Raw genomic sequence first — 16,716 nt, forward strand, 5'->3', positions numbered from 1 at the left:
AAAGAAATTGGTTAACTATTTTTCTAGGAAGCAATTTTTCTGATGTGATTTCCACAGTGCTCTTGTTTCATATTTCTATCTAAAAGCCAGATGAGCTTACACAACTTCTAGTCCTGCTTAATTCTGGACAAGTGAAGACATAGTATTTATGAGAAAAACTGCACGATCTAAGGTTGGGTGTAAAAGTTGGGGTGAAGGTTTGAGAGGAATTTTCATCCAAATGAAGCCACTCAGCCTCTGTGAACTGACCTGCAAAATATTTATACAGGACACAAGCAGAACCCTACTCTCCACTCCTAATGTAAGTGTAATGGAGCAAGGTCCCAGGGAACTGGGGATCTGAAGGGCAACAGGCAGCTTTGGTCTACATGAAATAAATATTTCAGCTGTTAGGGCATGTGAAGAGTGAATCTGGTGGCATCTCTTAAATACTCACTTTCTCATTGAGAAGTATAAGCCCAAGCAGCGGTCTTGACACAGACCATTGGTTTCTGCAGTCTTCAAAAATGATGGTGTTCATTAGGATTGACATCATCTGAAAGAAAAATCAGTTTACATGAATATGGATACTGTTATACAGCGTGATGTCATGAAAAGCAAAAATTAAGGAAATCTTTATGAACCATGCTGAAATCACTGAGATTTCATATATGAGCGTGGTATTACAAAAGTCATTCTTCCAAACAGTATTTCCATAACCAAAACTACCAGGTGAAGAAAGTTAAAAAAAATTAATGTCAAAGCTCAGTTCTAAAGAAAAAGCTGAAGTTAAACAAATATGAATAGAGATACAGAGCTGTATTAATTTAAGGTACAGGTTTTGACTTTACCATGGGGATCTGCCCCACTGTCACATTACTTCTAAGAGAGCAAAACCTGTATGACCAGTAATCTACGTTAGTTTCAGACTAACCCCTAGCTGCTCTTCAAGATTCTGATTTTCTTATATCCAGCCTTCTTTGTGCATGATGCTGCAAGGTGTTCGAAAGGGCCGCTCCCCATTTCAATGAAGGCCATCAGGATTACAGCAAGGGATCTAGAAACCTACACCATCTCCACTGCAGTTACAAATCCAGCATCCGATTTTAGACATTTTAATTCTGCGACTTTCTTTATGGAGCTCTGCAGCAGGGATAAAGCCACTTCATCAACTTTATAAAGCACTGAGATCTATCAACTCATACAATTAAGTTCTATTGGCACCCAAACAGAAGCCACATAATTCACTTTGCTCGTTGGCTGGCACGTAACCAGAGCCTTCAGCTAATGCCACATGGAGCATTCTCCCTCTGAGGCCTCTTCTGGTCTTGCTGCGCTTCTATACCTCTGGTGTGTGCAGCAAGGAAGGGCAGGGCTTATTTTAGGGATTGGCACAATTTTTGTAAAAAGAAATTACAAAACAACTATAGAATCCATTTAAAGACAAAATGCTCTGCGATATCCTTCAGATATGTTAGTCCAAAATGCCAAAGGCCTCAACATATATGAACCTAAAAACATTACTCAGAGATTAAACAGAGTGAAAATTTGTAAAATGTCACCCGTAAATAGCTTGACTCGCATTTATAAAATATCTACACCCTAAAACCAAACATAGAGGAAGTAGAAAATCATTAAATCCTTTCTTCTAGGCCAATGAGTAGCTATGAGCAGGGTCTCCAGAGAGCTGCCACACTGCAAACTAGCCTGTAATAACTGACCAAGGCTAAGTCAAACAGCATGTTTCACTAAATGAAAAAGATGAATCCTAGCACTACAAATCTCCTGGAACAGAGATACCCACAAATCATTTGAGCTTTCAGGTGAGGAACATAGGGTCTGGCGTGGGAAAGGCCAATTCGTCACCTGACTTCACAGTGTATACAGCAGGCAAACTATTTTTCATTACTTGTAGGACAAAACCAGTTCTACACTGCTTTGGAACCGATGCAAACAATTCAAAACCTCTGCATAAGCACTAATAGGGGCTTGTTTTCCAAACACGAAGAATAATTATAACTTACTGTAATTCATTCATCGCTAGGTTTTCATCTCTGTAGCTTGTAACAAAGTCAGCTGTTAAAACAGAAGCATTTTTTAAAGTAATGAAACAAACTCACTCAAGCTGTGATTTAGTCTGAGCACCACGACTGACATACCCGTATTTCTTCAAAAAAAGTGCTATGCATGTAGAGAGACTCTCAATGGGGCGCTTGATCTAACAAGGGCATGCTCAGAGGCAAGTTCACAGCCCTCCCAGAGGGAAAGTGCTGCCTCTTCAAACTCCAGCCGTATAGAACAACTCACCGGGATGTCTTTAAGGTCTCTAGCCCAGAACTGCTACTGAATTGCAAAGCAACTATTTTAGGAAAGGTTTTGGCCTAAATGTGTAAGATCACCAAAATGTCCAAAATTCACCTGGGAAATGCTTTTTTGTCTCTGTGCACAAGTCATACAGACAGTACTGAAATAAGCGAGGAATACCATGGATGTTACAATTCATAAAAACAAGCCAATACAACGCAACCTGCACCACAGGAACTATTCATTGTGTGTTTTGATACTGGCCAACCAGGACAGGGAAGAGGGAAAGCCTCCCTCCCGCTGCCGAGCTTTCTCTCTGACCAGATCCTACTGCAAAACATTTTTAATTCCACTTCTGACTCTAAGGGCTAATGAAAACGAACCCTTTCCGAAACCATTAGCCGCATAGGGAACAACACTGCATTCAAGAATCAGCTCCATCTTGTACCTGGACACGTGTCTGTCTGTTTTCTACACGGGTCATCCCATTCCTTTCAGCCAAACCAGACAGTCACAGCAGTGCTGAGCACTGAAGCTTTCACACCATGTTGCCACTGTTTAAAGGAACTGCTGGGACTGGTGGTACCACTGCGCGGGTACCAGCAAGGCTCCAACACCGCCCGTGAGTTCTCCGGAACAGTGATTAATGCTCCTCATGAAGTTATGCAAGCTTATTACTTGCAGAGGTGGACAATTTGGAATCCTCTCGTGTTGTCTCTGCAGATGTCTTAGACACACCGCTTCTTGCGAAGATTAAAGAAAAACAAAATAAAAAAAAAAAATCAAGGTGTACAGCTTGGCATTAAGCACTGCATGAATAAAATCGAGGCAAACCTATCAATCCAGACCTCTGCTGGAGGCTGTCAGGAGTGCATGATGGCATAGGCAGAAGACAATCAGCAATTATCGAGCGTAATTCCACCAAGATGAAGGGCGCTAAAATCCATGACAACAGCCTTAAACTTCCTTTTCCTGTTTTCCATGTTTCTCTCTCACAACTATTGCTGCTGCTTTGCTTTACTCATGGCTTTGGGTTCCCTGTGCTACTTCTGCATGAGCCTACAGCCAGCTGTTTGCATTCCAGATCCTTCTCTGTTTTACAGTGCTGCTGACACACACCAAGAGAGACTGCGCCCACAAACAAGTGCTGGGAGACCCCCCTGCCGCAGAGGACCGCTGTCTGAGGGAGGCAGCCTGCAAGGCAACCGAGCTGCTCTAGACAAGGCTCACGCTACTTTATAATGAGGCTTTGCCTCAGTTGGCTGGTGATGTACCAGACTTTTAACTCTTTCTTGGGCAGAGGTATCCGGCTTTCCTTTAATTGCATCAATTCTCCATCTCCCCCCTCTCTACTATTTGCACAAAATACAGAACAGCTGCTTCCTGCAGTGACAAGTGACACCTGCAGCTGCTTCCTCCTTCTGACCTCACCTGATCGGAGATGTGACTCTGCTGTAACCAGGAGAAACAGGTCGACCCCTGCAGGGAAGAATTTCTAGATACCTGACACGCAGCTCCACACGTACGGCCATTTTTTGTTGCTCTCCCAAATTACTCAGGGTCACGAACGAACCGCAACTCTTTCAGCTTCTGAAAGAGGCTCTGAAACAACGCACCGCCTCCTTCACACTTCCTTTGCTCACAGGCATTTACATATATTTATATTTACGATGGCCACATGTACAGAAATGATAACCGCAGCTTTCATTGACGAGAAATGACGAGGATGACGAGATCCTGCCCGGCAGCACCCACAAACGCGGAGCTGAAGGCAGTGATGGGCAGCACCGCTGCCCCAGCATGACCCTGCTTGCCCCCAGCCACCCCCCGCAGCCCAGTGCGGGCGCCAGCACCCAGCAGCCAACAGCAGCACCACCGTCCGCATTCTCAGTTTGCTGCTTTTGAGAACTGTGAGCGCTTTGCACACGTTAGTCAGCTCCACAGTGTGCCACTGAGGTACACCAGTGCTGCCACCACATGTGATGGAGGGGCGGACTGGGGAGCCAGGTCTGTGTGCATCGCCTGAGCCTGGGGCACCCCTCACCTTCCTCAGCTCCTTCCAGCCGTCACCCGACCTCGGTCATGCCCTTGTTAGAGACCTGCAGTCCCTCTTACTGGGCCAGCAGGTGCAGTTGGTGGGGTTCAGGCGGACTTGCACGTATCCAGCGTGCAGGTGTCAGAGGGAAACCCATGGTAGGGGACACCCTCCTTGCTCCAGCCTAGCCAGAGGTCTCGGCACCTAATCCGACATCGCAGGGCAACTCAATGGCAAAATAAAGCCTAGAGGACAGACACAGTATTGATCAAACATATGGATTTTTTGCTTTCTAGGTGGAAAATACCCCACTGGTATAAAGGGGAACATTTTGCTTCAGGGAAATGGCTTCTCGGCTCCTGCCCAGCGCCACGGCAGCGCAGGGGCACTGCAGCAGCTGGGGCAGCCGCAAGCCCTCACGCTGACTCTGGCAGAAAGCAAGGGCTTGGGGGGTGGGGGGGTGAAGAGGCATTAAAAAGGGAGGGGGAGCAGATCATCTATTTTCTACTTAGTTCAAAACAGCAACCTTGCCTCTGTTCTTACCTTAAACATAAGGCATCACTTTATCTGGTTCAATAATGTTTCTCCTGACACATTTGTCCTTTACAAAAGCAACTATTGACAGAACAGGCCAGAATAAAGAACTGTACTTCCAATAAATTAATTCTTCAAAGCTTCTCTTCCTTCAGAGCCTCTTTCTTTCTTGGGTGGAGAAGGACAATGTTGGTCAAGACAATGCTCATTATGAAAACTTTTTCTAAAGGAAGCTGGAAAAGAAGCTGCCTTGCCATTAGAAAGGCTCTTTTTGCTGCTCCATGTCATCAGGAGAGCGCCTGCACCATTGCAGGTCCTGTAGCTCATTTCTCTCTCCCATGTTGGGATAAATAATTCGTTCTGCTGCAGTTAACCACAATTTAACATAAAGAACATTATATTAATGCCAGAGACAGCACCACCGTATGTATTCCTTTATAAAGGATTCAGAATGCTCAATAACATGCACAGCCTTTAACCCAACACTTGGCTGGCAGTAACACTCCTTTTTTCCATTCAGATCCAAAAAGGTGCGGATTTTTGTCATTTTTTAGCATAGGAAATTTGGTAGGTTTTTACAGCTCTAGCTTTAGACAGCCTGCTCTTAATTTAGGAGCTGTGATTACTAATTTAAACGTCCTTTGGAATTCTCAGTTCTTTCATCATCAATTCTTCCTATATCAATAAATGGATCATCATTTACTAATACTGTGAGGAAGACTCAAATGCTCCAAGATTATTAAATATCTTAAATTTTTATCTGTTGTTTTAAAATATTTATTTTACTAGAAAGCTTAACTTTCGCACTGACATGTTCCATGGTCAAAGCTAAAATTTCCAGATGAAATAAGAAAACTAAAGCCTTCATTTATTATGGAAATGAGAATCAGCCCATTATACCTGAACTACAAACATGTAACTGCCAGAAAGAGCACATCAGTTGACATTTGCAAAGTGCAAGAGTTAAGAATCGTGCGCCTTGTCCCCCCTGCGTTACAAAATTACATCAGACCAACGCAGAGCTTTAAGCAGACGGCCACGGAGCAGCAGAGCACGGACAGCTGGTGCAGCGGCTGACGGGGGCAGCCCCCGTAAGGGACTGAGCTCCATTACAGCCACTTTCCTCCTGGACACCCGCTCAGCTTGCTCCCATCCCGCTGCTCATTTTCATTCCAGTTATGGGGTGGGGTGGGGGGGAGCTGTGGAAGGAAGGAGGGCAGGAAAGAGGGGAGAGGGCATCAGACAGAAAACACAGCCCATGGAACTGGGCTAACGCGACCACAGAGCTCTTGCCCACAGCCCTTCTGCCCCCAGCCTTCTCAGCTACCCTCGGACCAAGCCCTCCTCTAGCCTGTATCGGCCAGATTCCTCCAGATTTCTGCTCACAGAACACAGCATCCCACCCTATTTATATGTACTTCCACTATATAAGCGAACATTAATAACTAGGATTTCATGATTCAACAGCTGAAGCTTAAAATTGTGAGGGACCCAATCCTGTATCTCCATTTGGAGCAGTTCAGTTGGGCCTGGCCTTTTTATTTCCTTTTATGAAAAAATAAGGTATAAATGGCTGAACCCCCACCCCAATCCTGGTGTCAGGACAAGGCATCTGGGTGACACACCGCATACCATGAACTAGTATATGCCTGCCGCTGATGGACTGGAATATGATTTAAGTGTATCTTTCACTGGGTATTCCTATCAGTTACATGCGATGTCCTGCTGGGAGAGTCTATTCTCCCAGTGTTCAGAAGGGATGGAAACGGGATGGCTACAGATGTGAAAAAAGAATGGATACAGGAAGTGTGGACTGTGGCACTTCCCCGGATGTGTCTTTAGAACTGCAAAGGGCTGACTATGGGAGATTCACCTGAAGCAGGTCCAAATCATAAGCCAGAAGAAATAATCGTAAGATAAGATTGCACTAACATATGTAAAACCTGATGTTGTATCTGAAAATGAAACACAAGCACGTACTCAAAAGGACACATTCAGGATGCCAGCTTAATGCTAACGACAAGCACCTGCAACGTGCCCATTAGATTTACTGCACCAGACCCACTGCTGCCTTCTACTTTTTCACTGTTAAAATAAACTGTTGGATGTTAATAGCGCAGTAACATAGACCAGTAGCCCAAAGCAGACTTATCAAAGCTAAGGCTTGCTTCCATCATCTCCTACCTTTAGCCATAGTGAACTGCCTTTCGAGCAGTCGACAGGACCACAAAGCAGATGTCTGTGCTATGCCGGGGAGTAATCGCAATGCAGCTGGAACATGGGCAGCAGCTCCATCCTGCACATGAGCTGTTCACAGTGCAGGATCCTGCCCTACGCTAGATGTTTTCCAACTGTAATTTTAGTAACTTCCCTCTAATTTGAGGATGTATTCTAACATGACAGAACATGTTCTTTTCAAATTACAGTTGCACTTGGATGTTTTTAACGCTAAGGACTGTGCTACCTGGGTCCAGTCTTGCCTAGCAGGACTGGGTCCATCTGTCCTAAGGGGGACCACGCTCCTGGGTGAGCTGGCATCCATCAGGGTTGGAGAAGAGATGCCAGCTGGCTGCTACAGACTCACCTATAGCAAAGCAGTAAGCCTCATGGGATGGAGCCGTTTTGCCTAGTCTAAGGGTTTGCTACAATTAAAATACTGGAAGCAGAACAGTTAACTGCAGCAACACTGAACATGTCTGATGAATGAAATACCTCCTCTTTCTGCAGGGAGGAGGGGATACATTTCATTAATTATTACCTTCCAGGGTGTGCTGACTTGCTTCTGTCTGTGCTGAATTTCATGTAAACCCTCTGTTGAATGTCACATACTCATACGCTGCCTGAAGTGCTAGATTTTGTATTTGGATATCTGGTGTAGCTGACAGATGTTTACAAACTCGTGTAGCTGCACAGCTTCTTTTTGCCTATCCATCTGTGCTCCCTGATAGACAGCAAATTATTCCACCTCGGGCTGGAATAATTTAAGATTGTGACATCAACCCTTAATCTGCATTTTTTAGCTGGCAGCATTCAGAGATTTTCAGTTACAGACACCAGAGTGTCATTTTAAATTAACCTAAGCTGTTTACTTAAGATTCAGCCATTTCTAAACAAGTGGCTGTAACTACACAGTGTTACAGCTGTTCTGAAAGATGACAGAACTGTGATTAACTGGGATTTCAGGAATGCACAACCTGCCATAATTTGTAACACAAACTTCAGGTTGGTGCGGTGTAGGGGAAGGCTGAGCTCCTTAAAAACCTTATAAAAAATTAATACAGATTCCCCTCTGCTTTTAGCAGCATATGAAGAAGCAACTAGGTTCAGGTCTTTGTCAAGCCAGTTAGTCTTATCTCAGAAGAAGATTCTCAAGCACTGTTTGCAGTCCATGTGGTGAGAGCCTCTCCCTTTCTTGCACCACCAGCATTCTCACCTGAGAGGTGACTCAGGATGGAGTCGGTGTCTACTGCGAGCATCTCTGGCCAAATGACTGGTTACACATTATCTAATCCTCTTGGGAGGGGAGAACATCGGTTTCACCTATGTCACCGCCTTCCAGCAAGAGCCTATCTTCAGGAATGTAAATGGTCTTATGTCTAAATCTTTCAGTCTTCCCCTTAATTGAAACTAGGACTTACAGTGTGCATCTTCTTTAAACTCCTCAAAGGTTAGCCATCACCATTCTCCAGCTCCTCAGAAATTCACTGGTGCTTGCCCTTGTATTAAGTGCTGGGAGTTGATGCGCAAAAGCATCTGGGGGTTTTCATTGTTGCACTAGGATTTCAGCATAGGAATTGGGATAATTGGGATCTTTGCCTGCTGGATCATTAGTTTTCTGAAATCTCCATTACAGGAAGGCCTTCCAAAATGGTAGTCAAATGGGGAGGGAAAGCAAGATCAGAAAAACTAGAAAAATAAAATATTTAATCTAAACCCAACTGGAGGTTAATATCAAACTTAATATACAGAGATGTTCCAGAATTGTAAAAAGCTGCATACGGAGGAAAAGGCAGCAGACGACATCAGCTCTAAATCCTTCATCCAAGGAACTTCAAGGTATCTTACACTGAGTGCACGCTTATCCTTGAATCTGAACTAGACTCACACTGACAGCGAGTGGCAGTGTGCTCAGCGCAGCCCTCAGGGACGCAAACCCCACATGCCAAGGAGCAGTCCTGAAACTGGGCTTAAGCTTGGACCCACCTTCCAGCCAAGTCCAGCCAAGCATCTACCACATAATCCACCTGGCCTTGCCGCAACACTGTGAGATTTGCAGATCTCTTCTTACAAGAGCCCTGACGCTGCCTGCCACAAGGCAGCTGGATTTGCAGGCAGCCTGAAGCGTAGGCTCAAACCGTGTGGACGCCTGCCAGCAGCACACCCGGAGGCATCCCCCACACAGCAACAGCAACCAGTAGTACAGAGAAAATTAGAACCAGGTAATTATTTTACCCACATTTACCTTAGTTTAGCACTGGTACGGAGATTATCAGCAGGGACAGGGAGGCAGGCTGCACTTTTGAACCACACCTTGAAGGAAATCAGAGCAGAGCAAACCCAGAAGCTTGGCTCTAACCGCTAGTCAGGGATCCCCATAAAGCAAAGCGACCCACTCTGCTTTACTGGAGCGGAGCAGTGTACTAGCACAGAACTTAAAAAGCCTAATCCAAGTATTAATTACCGATTGCCTAACAGATTCCAAGCCTCTTCTGCTTTCAAACTCTTCATAAATTGATTCTAATTTCTTCTGTGGAACAATTAAAAGTATTTTTGTTATCCTGACGAACTGAACTGCAACCAAAGCTATTGCAAATAAACATAAAAGACAGATGATAAAGATGGCAATAAGCATATTGCTACTGTGTCCTGAATAGTCACCAACACTTCTTAGTGAATATCATCTTTCACAACAACAACAAAGGATAAGAACACAAGGCTATTTCATGCAGTCATCAAAACAAAATGCACTGAATATTATATTTCATACTAAATACATTACCCTGGCAGTTTGACACTCAACATTTCAATAGATATTGCGTCTCTCTAACATTCTGTCTGAATTTCTGCAGATGGACTTTTAAGTATCAATGGAAGATTACTTTACTTGTCATGCTAAAAAGATTTTAAGGAATGGTTGCACACACTTCATTTTTAATTTTTTTAATTTCTCTTTTTTTTAAAGGGAAACGAATCATGAATTCAGAAACACAATTATACCGAAAGGTCAAATCCCATGTTGTGCAGTAGTCCTTTGTGTGTAGTGCTCTTTCAGTAAACTGTCTTGTCTCTGATGGGCCCAGCAAAGTATTGGGAGGATTTGCTCAAGTTAAAATGAGCTAACCTAACCTATGCCAAGCTAAGCCAAGGTAAACCAACAGTGTTCCCAAATCTCATCAATCTGTTGTGATACTGGGATTTTTTTAAAAACAAATTTTGTTTTATTTTTAAATCGTGCCAGTTCCTGGAGACATGTAAATACACAAAAATCTCAACTTTCAGTAAAAAAGAACCCAAACAAGAAAACACCAAGGAAAAAAAAACAACAAACAACAAAGTTTCTGGGTCTTGTGATTTCAGAAGACACCCTGAGCACACAAATCTCTGTCAGGCTCATAAACAAAACCAACACCTATTTATTAGCCTAGGAAAACCCAGGGATCTGAGGTTCAAATCGAGTCCTTAAGATCAGAAATCTGCCACGATTAAGTGGGACATGTATTTAGCACACACAAAGTTTTCAACAACAAACTGGCCCTTTTCACTCGACACATACCTGTCCCTTTGCTCAGCCTGAGCACTGGCTAGGTCAGAACGCCGCAGCAATTGTCTCATCAAACAGCGGATCTCTATGCAAGCGTCACCTCATCCACTACAAGCTTTGACGGACCACTGCTATCACATCCAACAGCAATTAAGCATCCTTGTAAGCCACTGCTATCCTAGAATTTTGAATTATTACTTAAAAAAAAAAAAAACAAAACCAAAAACGGTGAAGGGGAGGGTGTTTGTTTCCTGAGAGTGAGGTTCATCACTCACATGGCAAATCTACCAGTAGCAGATCATGGAATGGATTGTTACCTTTCCCTATCCATTTTGTAAAGATATTGCTTTCTTTCCAGACTGCAAGCATCACTTCTAACTGGATTTTGAATTATAATGTGAGCTTTACAAAATTATTGGTGCTATTCATATCGCTAGTTAGATTCTACGGAATGGCAATATTTTTGCCCTTCCCCAAACCAGCACCTCTTAGTGTTTTATATAAAAGAACCACGGCCAGCAGAAATCGAACATTTCCAAGTAATGTGAAGTATTACATTGCACTGAGTAAACAAGGAATAAAACATTTTTATACTTCTCCTTAAACTTATTTGCTTTTTGAAAATATTTATGCAGCACAGAAGACACGAGGTTATTGAGAAATACAGCCAGCTCCTCTTCTTTAATTGAAACATTTATGCTTTTTGTTCTGCTAGCAAAAAGCAATGAAGAGTAATAATGCAAGATAAATATACAAGAAACTTATAGATATGATTGTAAAACAACATCATCCTAATGTTTTCATTTAATTACCCTGAAATGCATTCTATTTAATATTCATTACTCAAAAGCCAATTTAAAAGAGAAAGAGGTGAAGGGACTTATTCAGAAAGACGGACTGTCATTCACTGCAATAGTTATCTAATATACAGAAGTTAATAAAGCAGATTAATCTACAAGTCCCTTTAAGCCATCACTGAGTTTAGAACAACTGCCTCTTTGACCTCTAACCCTCCCGCTGTGCACCAGTAGCAGGTGCCAGCTGCACTGAAATTATGGCTGAGGCGTTTTAAGGCAAAGTCTTTTCTTACTTTGCTTCTGACCAGCAGCTGACCCTGTAGGAAGGATTGTTTCATGTGCTGGCCTAAAGGCTACATAAACCAGTAACCGATAAACAAAAGCATACATACACCAGCTGCCTAGCCCGAGGGTGCACATCCAACACTGACACCTCCAGCAGTTTGTGCCACAAGCCAAAGAGCCGCTTTTTGTTTCCATACACGAATTCTGCACAATACTTGTTACTTCGCGGAACTAAACTTCTCTCCATCCCTGAAACTGTTTGTGTGAACTATAGCACAGCTTGGATGATTAAGAGGAGATTCCCAATTTGATTTAGCACCGTTATTAAGAGCGAGAAATCTTCAGATACATCACTAATGATGATGTATTTTAACAGTAAAAGTCTTAAAATTGAATTACTCTATTCACATGACAACGAATCACAACAAGGCTTTAAACAAAGCAGAATTAGGAAAGACACTAAGCTCATTAATTTTTTTGATTTCTTAATTGACAGCACTCATGTGATAGCTATACATTTAGCCATATACTTGCGACTGTGGCTGCTGCTGCTTTACGCACGTGCAGTAAGAAATACATATGAAAGAGAAGCAACCGTATTTTTCATTAAGATGGCTTTGACATAGTTATTTTGTGGATACAAATTATACAACCACAAAAACAATCAGAGTAATGATTAAATGCAGTTACATACATGGGAGACTACTAGTGCAAATGTTAACATATTTAAATGGGTTCCCTTCATTAAAAAAATTATATATGATATTAAACCATCAATCAAATTGAAACACTAGAGTCTAAACGTATTGTCACTGGTTAAAATAAATGACTTGGAGACTGGATTTTGGCTCACTCAATATGGTGCCTTTTCTGTTGCTTAGCCACCCAAGTCTCTGCTGGCTTGGGCTACAGCTGGTATACCTCCATCCCTTTCAATTAATAAAGAAAGTTATGATAGTATTGGATAACATTTTTAAATTGCTGTAAGAGGCTGAAAACAGATGTCCCAATGAAAATCCCTCTCACGGCTTTTTCAAACCTTTCAAGGCTCAAAGCTGGCAAAAGCTGAGCACTCTGGTCCTGATTTGGCTGAGCCTTACACAATGCTAAGCATAGGAACAATCGCACCTGTGGGTTTGATCAGCTAGAAAAATTAAGCATATGCTCATGTATACAGCTCAAGCTGCTCAGGTACTTGACATCTCGCACAACCGCCCTCTCAGTACAATTGGGATGTCTTTTTTTTTCACGTGCTTACATGAGAGTGCTTCTGCACGGGCCACAAAGCAAGCATTACAAACACATCTCTCCTTCAGGTTTTTATTTCAGTTACTGTGCATAACTGCACACTAGCTGTATATGGCACTGAGGTGTACCTGACAACCAAAACCATCACTGGTTTTACTATATAAAAGGGAAAAAAGGAAAGTTGCAATTCGTAATACGTCTTTATTTTAGGAACGCTACTTGATTTTTCATTGCAACTGGCATCTTTACTTTCTGTTTTACCATTACTACGCAGTGCTGCTGTGCTGCTTCATTAAGCGCACAACTGTCGCTCGGTGAAGTTCTAAGTCACAAGCGCTCAGCTCTGATGAGCAGCCCGGTGAGGTTTTACCTATCGCTGTTCACCGCGCAGCCTTCCCCTACATCAGTCCTGCCCAGCCCAACCGTGCTGCCTTCCTCAGCAGCACCCTGCTCAGCACCACCCACCCCCTCCAAGTTCCTTGTCCACCCGCACACCTTCCCACCTACCTACTGCAACACTCCGAGGCATCCCTCTCCAGCCCACGCACTCCACCGCATCCCCCCACGGCAATAACACCAGCTCTTCCCACATCCCTGCCCACTCTCCCCTACGGCAGCACTCCCCACCCACCGCCCCCAGGAACGCCGCACCCCCAGGAGGGCTCGGCCTCCTCCACGGCCACCCAGCCCCACAACAACCACCCCCAGGAGGGCTCGGCCTCCTCCACGGCCACCCAGCCCCACAACAACCACCCCCAGGAGGGCTCAGCCCCCTCCACAGCCACCCAGCCCCCCAGCAACCGCCCGCAGAAGGGTCCCCTGCCATGGGCCCACCTGGGCCCCCAGCGCACCGCTACATGGGCTGCCAGGGGGTGGGTGGCCCACGAAACCTCACTGAAACCTTGTTTCTTATCCCCATCCCCATCCAGCAGAGCATTACTACCGTGAGGTCGATGCCTCCCGTACCTATCATGCACGGCTCCTTGGAACAGCTGTCAGAACCACAGGTGGAAGGCGCCACAAAACTGATTTTTGGAATCTACTACAAGTAGCACCTCACCCCACCAAAATGAGCAAACAGCCTTATGCAGGGGTCCTCAAACTTTTTAACCAGGGGGCCGGCACGCAGATGAAGTGGCAGGCAGTCATCTGTGGCTGCTTGGTTCCCCCCCAACCCCCGGCGGGGGAAGGGGGGGGGGGAGGGGGGCAGGGGGGTTCTGTAAATACCAGGGGCCGGACTGAGGACCCTGGGGGGCTGTATCCAGCCCGCGGGCCGTAGTTTGTGGACCTTTGGCCTAATGCGTACAATTCAGTGTTAACCAAAGACAAAGGTAGCGTCCTAAAAATTACGCTTTCACTTATAAAGTGCAGCAAACACTGGCTTCACCTATCAGTCCTGGAAGAACAGCGTAGAAAATTAGAGCCTTTTAAAATTATTTCTTAAAGCACTTATAACACAACAGCAATAGATGAATGAGGCAAGGCCAGTGCGGCCTGCTGCCCACAGACCTCTGACTCCCTCACAGGGCCAACAGGTGGGCGGCCGGCGCTGCCATGTGCGGCCCGGTGTGCAGATGGCGGGCAGGCCTGCGGGCAGGCCCAGTGCGGACACACCGGGCGTGGGGCACAGCGCTGCTGCGGTGGCTGGGGATGGCACAGCCGCGGCCCGGCCACCCGCCCGTCCTGTGCTGGCAGCCCGCTCCGCACCGGGCAGCGCCCACCGCGCGTCCCCACCTCGGGCCCGGCAAGGCGGGAGCGCCGGGCACCGGGGCCGGCTCTCGTGGGGCTCCCCCGGGGCTGCGGGGCCGGCTCCCGACCGGGGCAGAGCGGTGCTGCGCGGCCGAATCCCCCAGGGCTCCCGCGGGACGGCTCCCAGCCCGGGCTGAGTGGGGCAGTGGGGCCGGCTCCCGGCCAAGGGTCCCCCGGGCCTGCGAGGCTGGCTCCCCCGGGGCCGAGGGGCCGGCTCCCGGCCGAGGCTGCCCGGGCCTGCGATGCTGGCTCCCCTGGGGCTGCGGGTCAGCTCCCGGCCGGGGCAGAGCAGGCCGGGCTCCAACGCCAGGCGGCCCCGCGGGCTGTTGCTCCGGGACTACTGGAGGCCACAGTTGCCCAACTACTTGCAGAGACCCAACTTGGAAAGAAATGTTCTAACTAGTAAATAATTGCAGTTATCATTGCATCAGTTTAGTTTAAAGAGCTGACAAACCTCTCTAAACTCAAAACACAATTAGTCATTAGGGTCTAGTTTTTCAGCACTGTTAAGCAATTTGTAACCCATTCCTTTTAATAGGGTTATGCATTACTCAGCCGACACAGATGTCTTGAAAACTGAAACCGCTGGTTATGAAGCAGCAACCTTGTTCATTAGCTTCCGTGATAGTCAAATCATCTATAAAACCAGTGTTTAATGGCCAGCCGATGAATAATCAATGTCTCACTTTTCATCCGAGTGTGAAAGCGAGAATAATCTAATCGGCCGTCCCGCCGGTACAGCGCAAGGCCTTGGGTTCCGCTGCTCTTCAGGGCTGATTTATAACCCAGTGGAAACCTGATGTAAACATATGATCAATGAGTCCCATCATTGCTGATAATAACCCCCAGCCGGCCCACTCCCTCATCTCAAAAGCCATCCCTTTAGGCTATTAGTTTCGTCCAGCTAATCCTCTCTACTATTTCTGCCTGCTGCTTTTACCTTGGCCATCCGTTCAGTCCAGCAGACTCAGAAGTAATTTTATACGCAGCAGAGAGCGGGTGGAATTGATTTTTCACTCAGTGCTCAGTTCCCATCTGAATAATTATCAATTTTACTGCCTCATAAAGGGAAGAGTCAAAATTTCAAATCAATTCAAAAGAGCTTCTGAGACTACAGAAACTGTGCATGAGAATAAAGGTCAAAGTTGTCAGTGACCTCAGGAGATGATGTCAGATATTAGTACACTGAGTAGTTGACATCAGAGGCACTCAATATGATATGACTCGTGCTAATGCAAATCATATTTATGCTGACTACTGGAGACCAGCCATTAATATTTAAAAGACTATGTGAAAGCCTGCATTCAAAATAAATGTAACTTATTCCGCAGAATCTGAAGTTAATAAAGACAGATAGCCGCCTAGTCATATGCTGCGAAGTGAAAGATTACTGTGTATTAACAGATGTAGTATCGCATTGAGATTGCCACAAATGCAGGAGGCCAGAGCCCAGCTCACTCTCCTGTCCTTCACCCTCGAATCATCGCATGCACAGTGCGACACCGAGCAAGCCGACATACCCAAATGCTGACTTCATCGCTAGTTTCGACGAAACCCCTATCAGGCAAGTAAAACATAAGAACCTGTAATACAACAAGGGAATCATCATATTCTGATAATGATGTCAATAATAAACATCATTAATATTCGCGCAATATGCTGTATACTGCCAGCATCATATTAGCTACCATTAGTTACTTTTCACCTTCAATTAGAACAGTAAACAAATGACAACAATAACTGTGGTGACTGTATGCCAGGCTTTTTCCAAATGACAGCATACCTATCAGGGAAACACAAAGACAACCACACTAGTCAGCTGCATTTTAATAACTTCTGTTTTTGTCAAAAGCCTCCCAACCTGTGAAACGCGTCTCCTGAAATGGCATCTTTGCAACTGCATTAGGAATCCAGAGATTCTTGTAAGTAGGCATTTTCAAATCGTTTAAAGAGGTTTTAAAGGAATGTGGCACAGAGCAAATCTGGAGATATGCAGCTATGAATATCCTGATCTCCCTGTAATG

At 45.2% G+C, this 16,716-nt stretch overlaps 1 protein-coding gene across 1 annotated transcript in view; it reads right to left on the bottom strand.

The window, feature by feature from the left end:
• The window catches only part of RANBP17 (RAN binding protein 17), a 163,598-nt gene that overhangs the window by 7,274 nt on the left and 139,608 nt on the right, over positions 1-16,716 (bottom strand). The window contains exon 26 of the mRNA XM_080400008.1: positions 437-535. Within this exon, the coding sequence (XP_080256134.1) occupies positions 437-535 (99 nt within the window). The remainder of the gene's footprint in view (positions 1-436; positions 536-16,716) is intronic.

The sequence above is a fragment of the Falco punctatus genome (genome assembly GCF_963210335.1).
Source record: "Falco punctatus genome assembly, chromosome: 8".
NCBI classification, from domain to species: Eukaryota; Metazoa; Chordata; class Aves; order Falconiformes; family Falconidae; genus Falco; species Falco punctatus.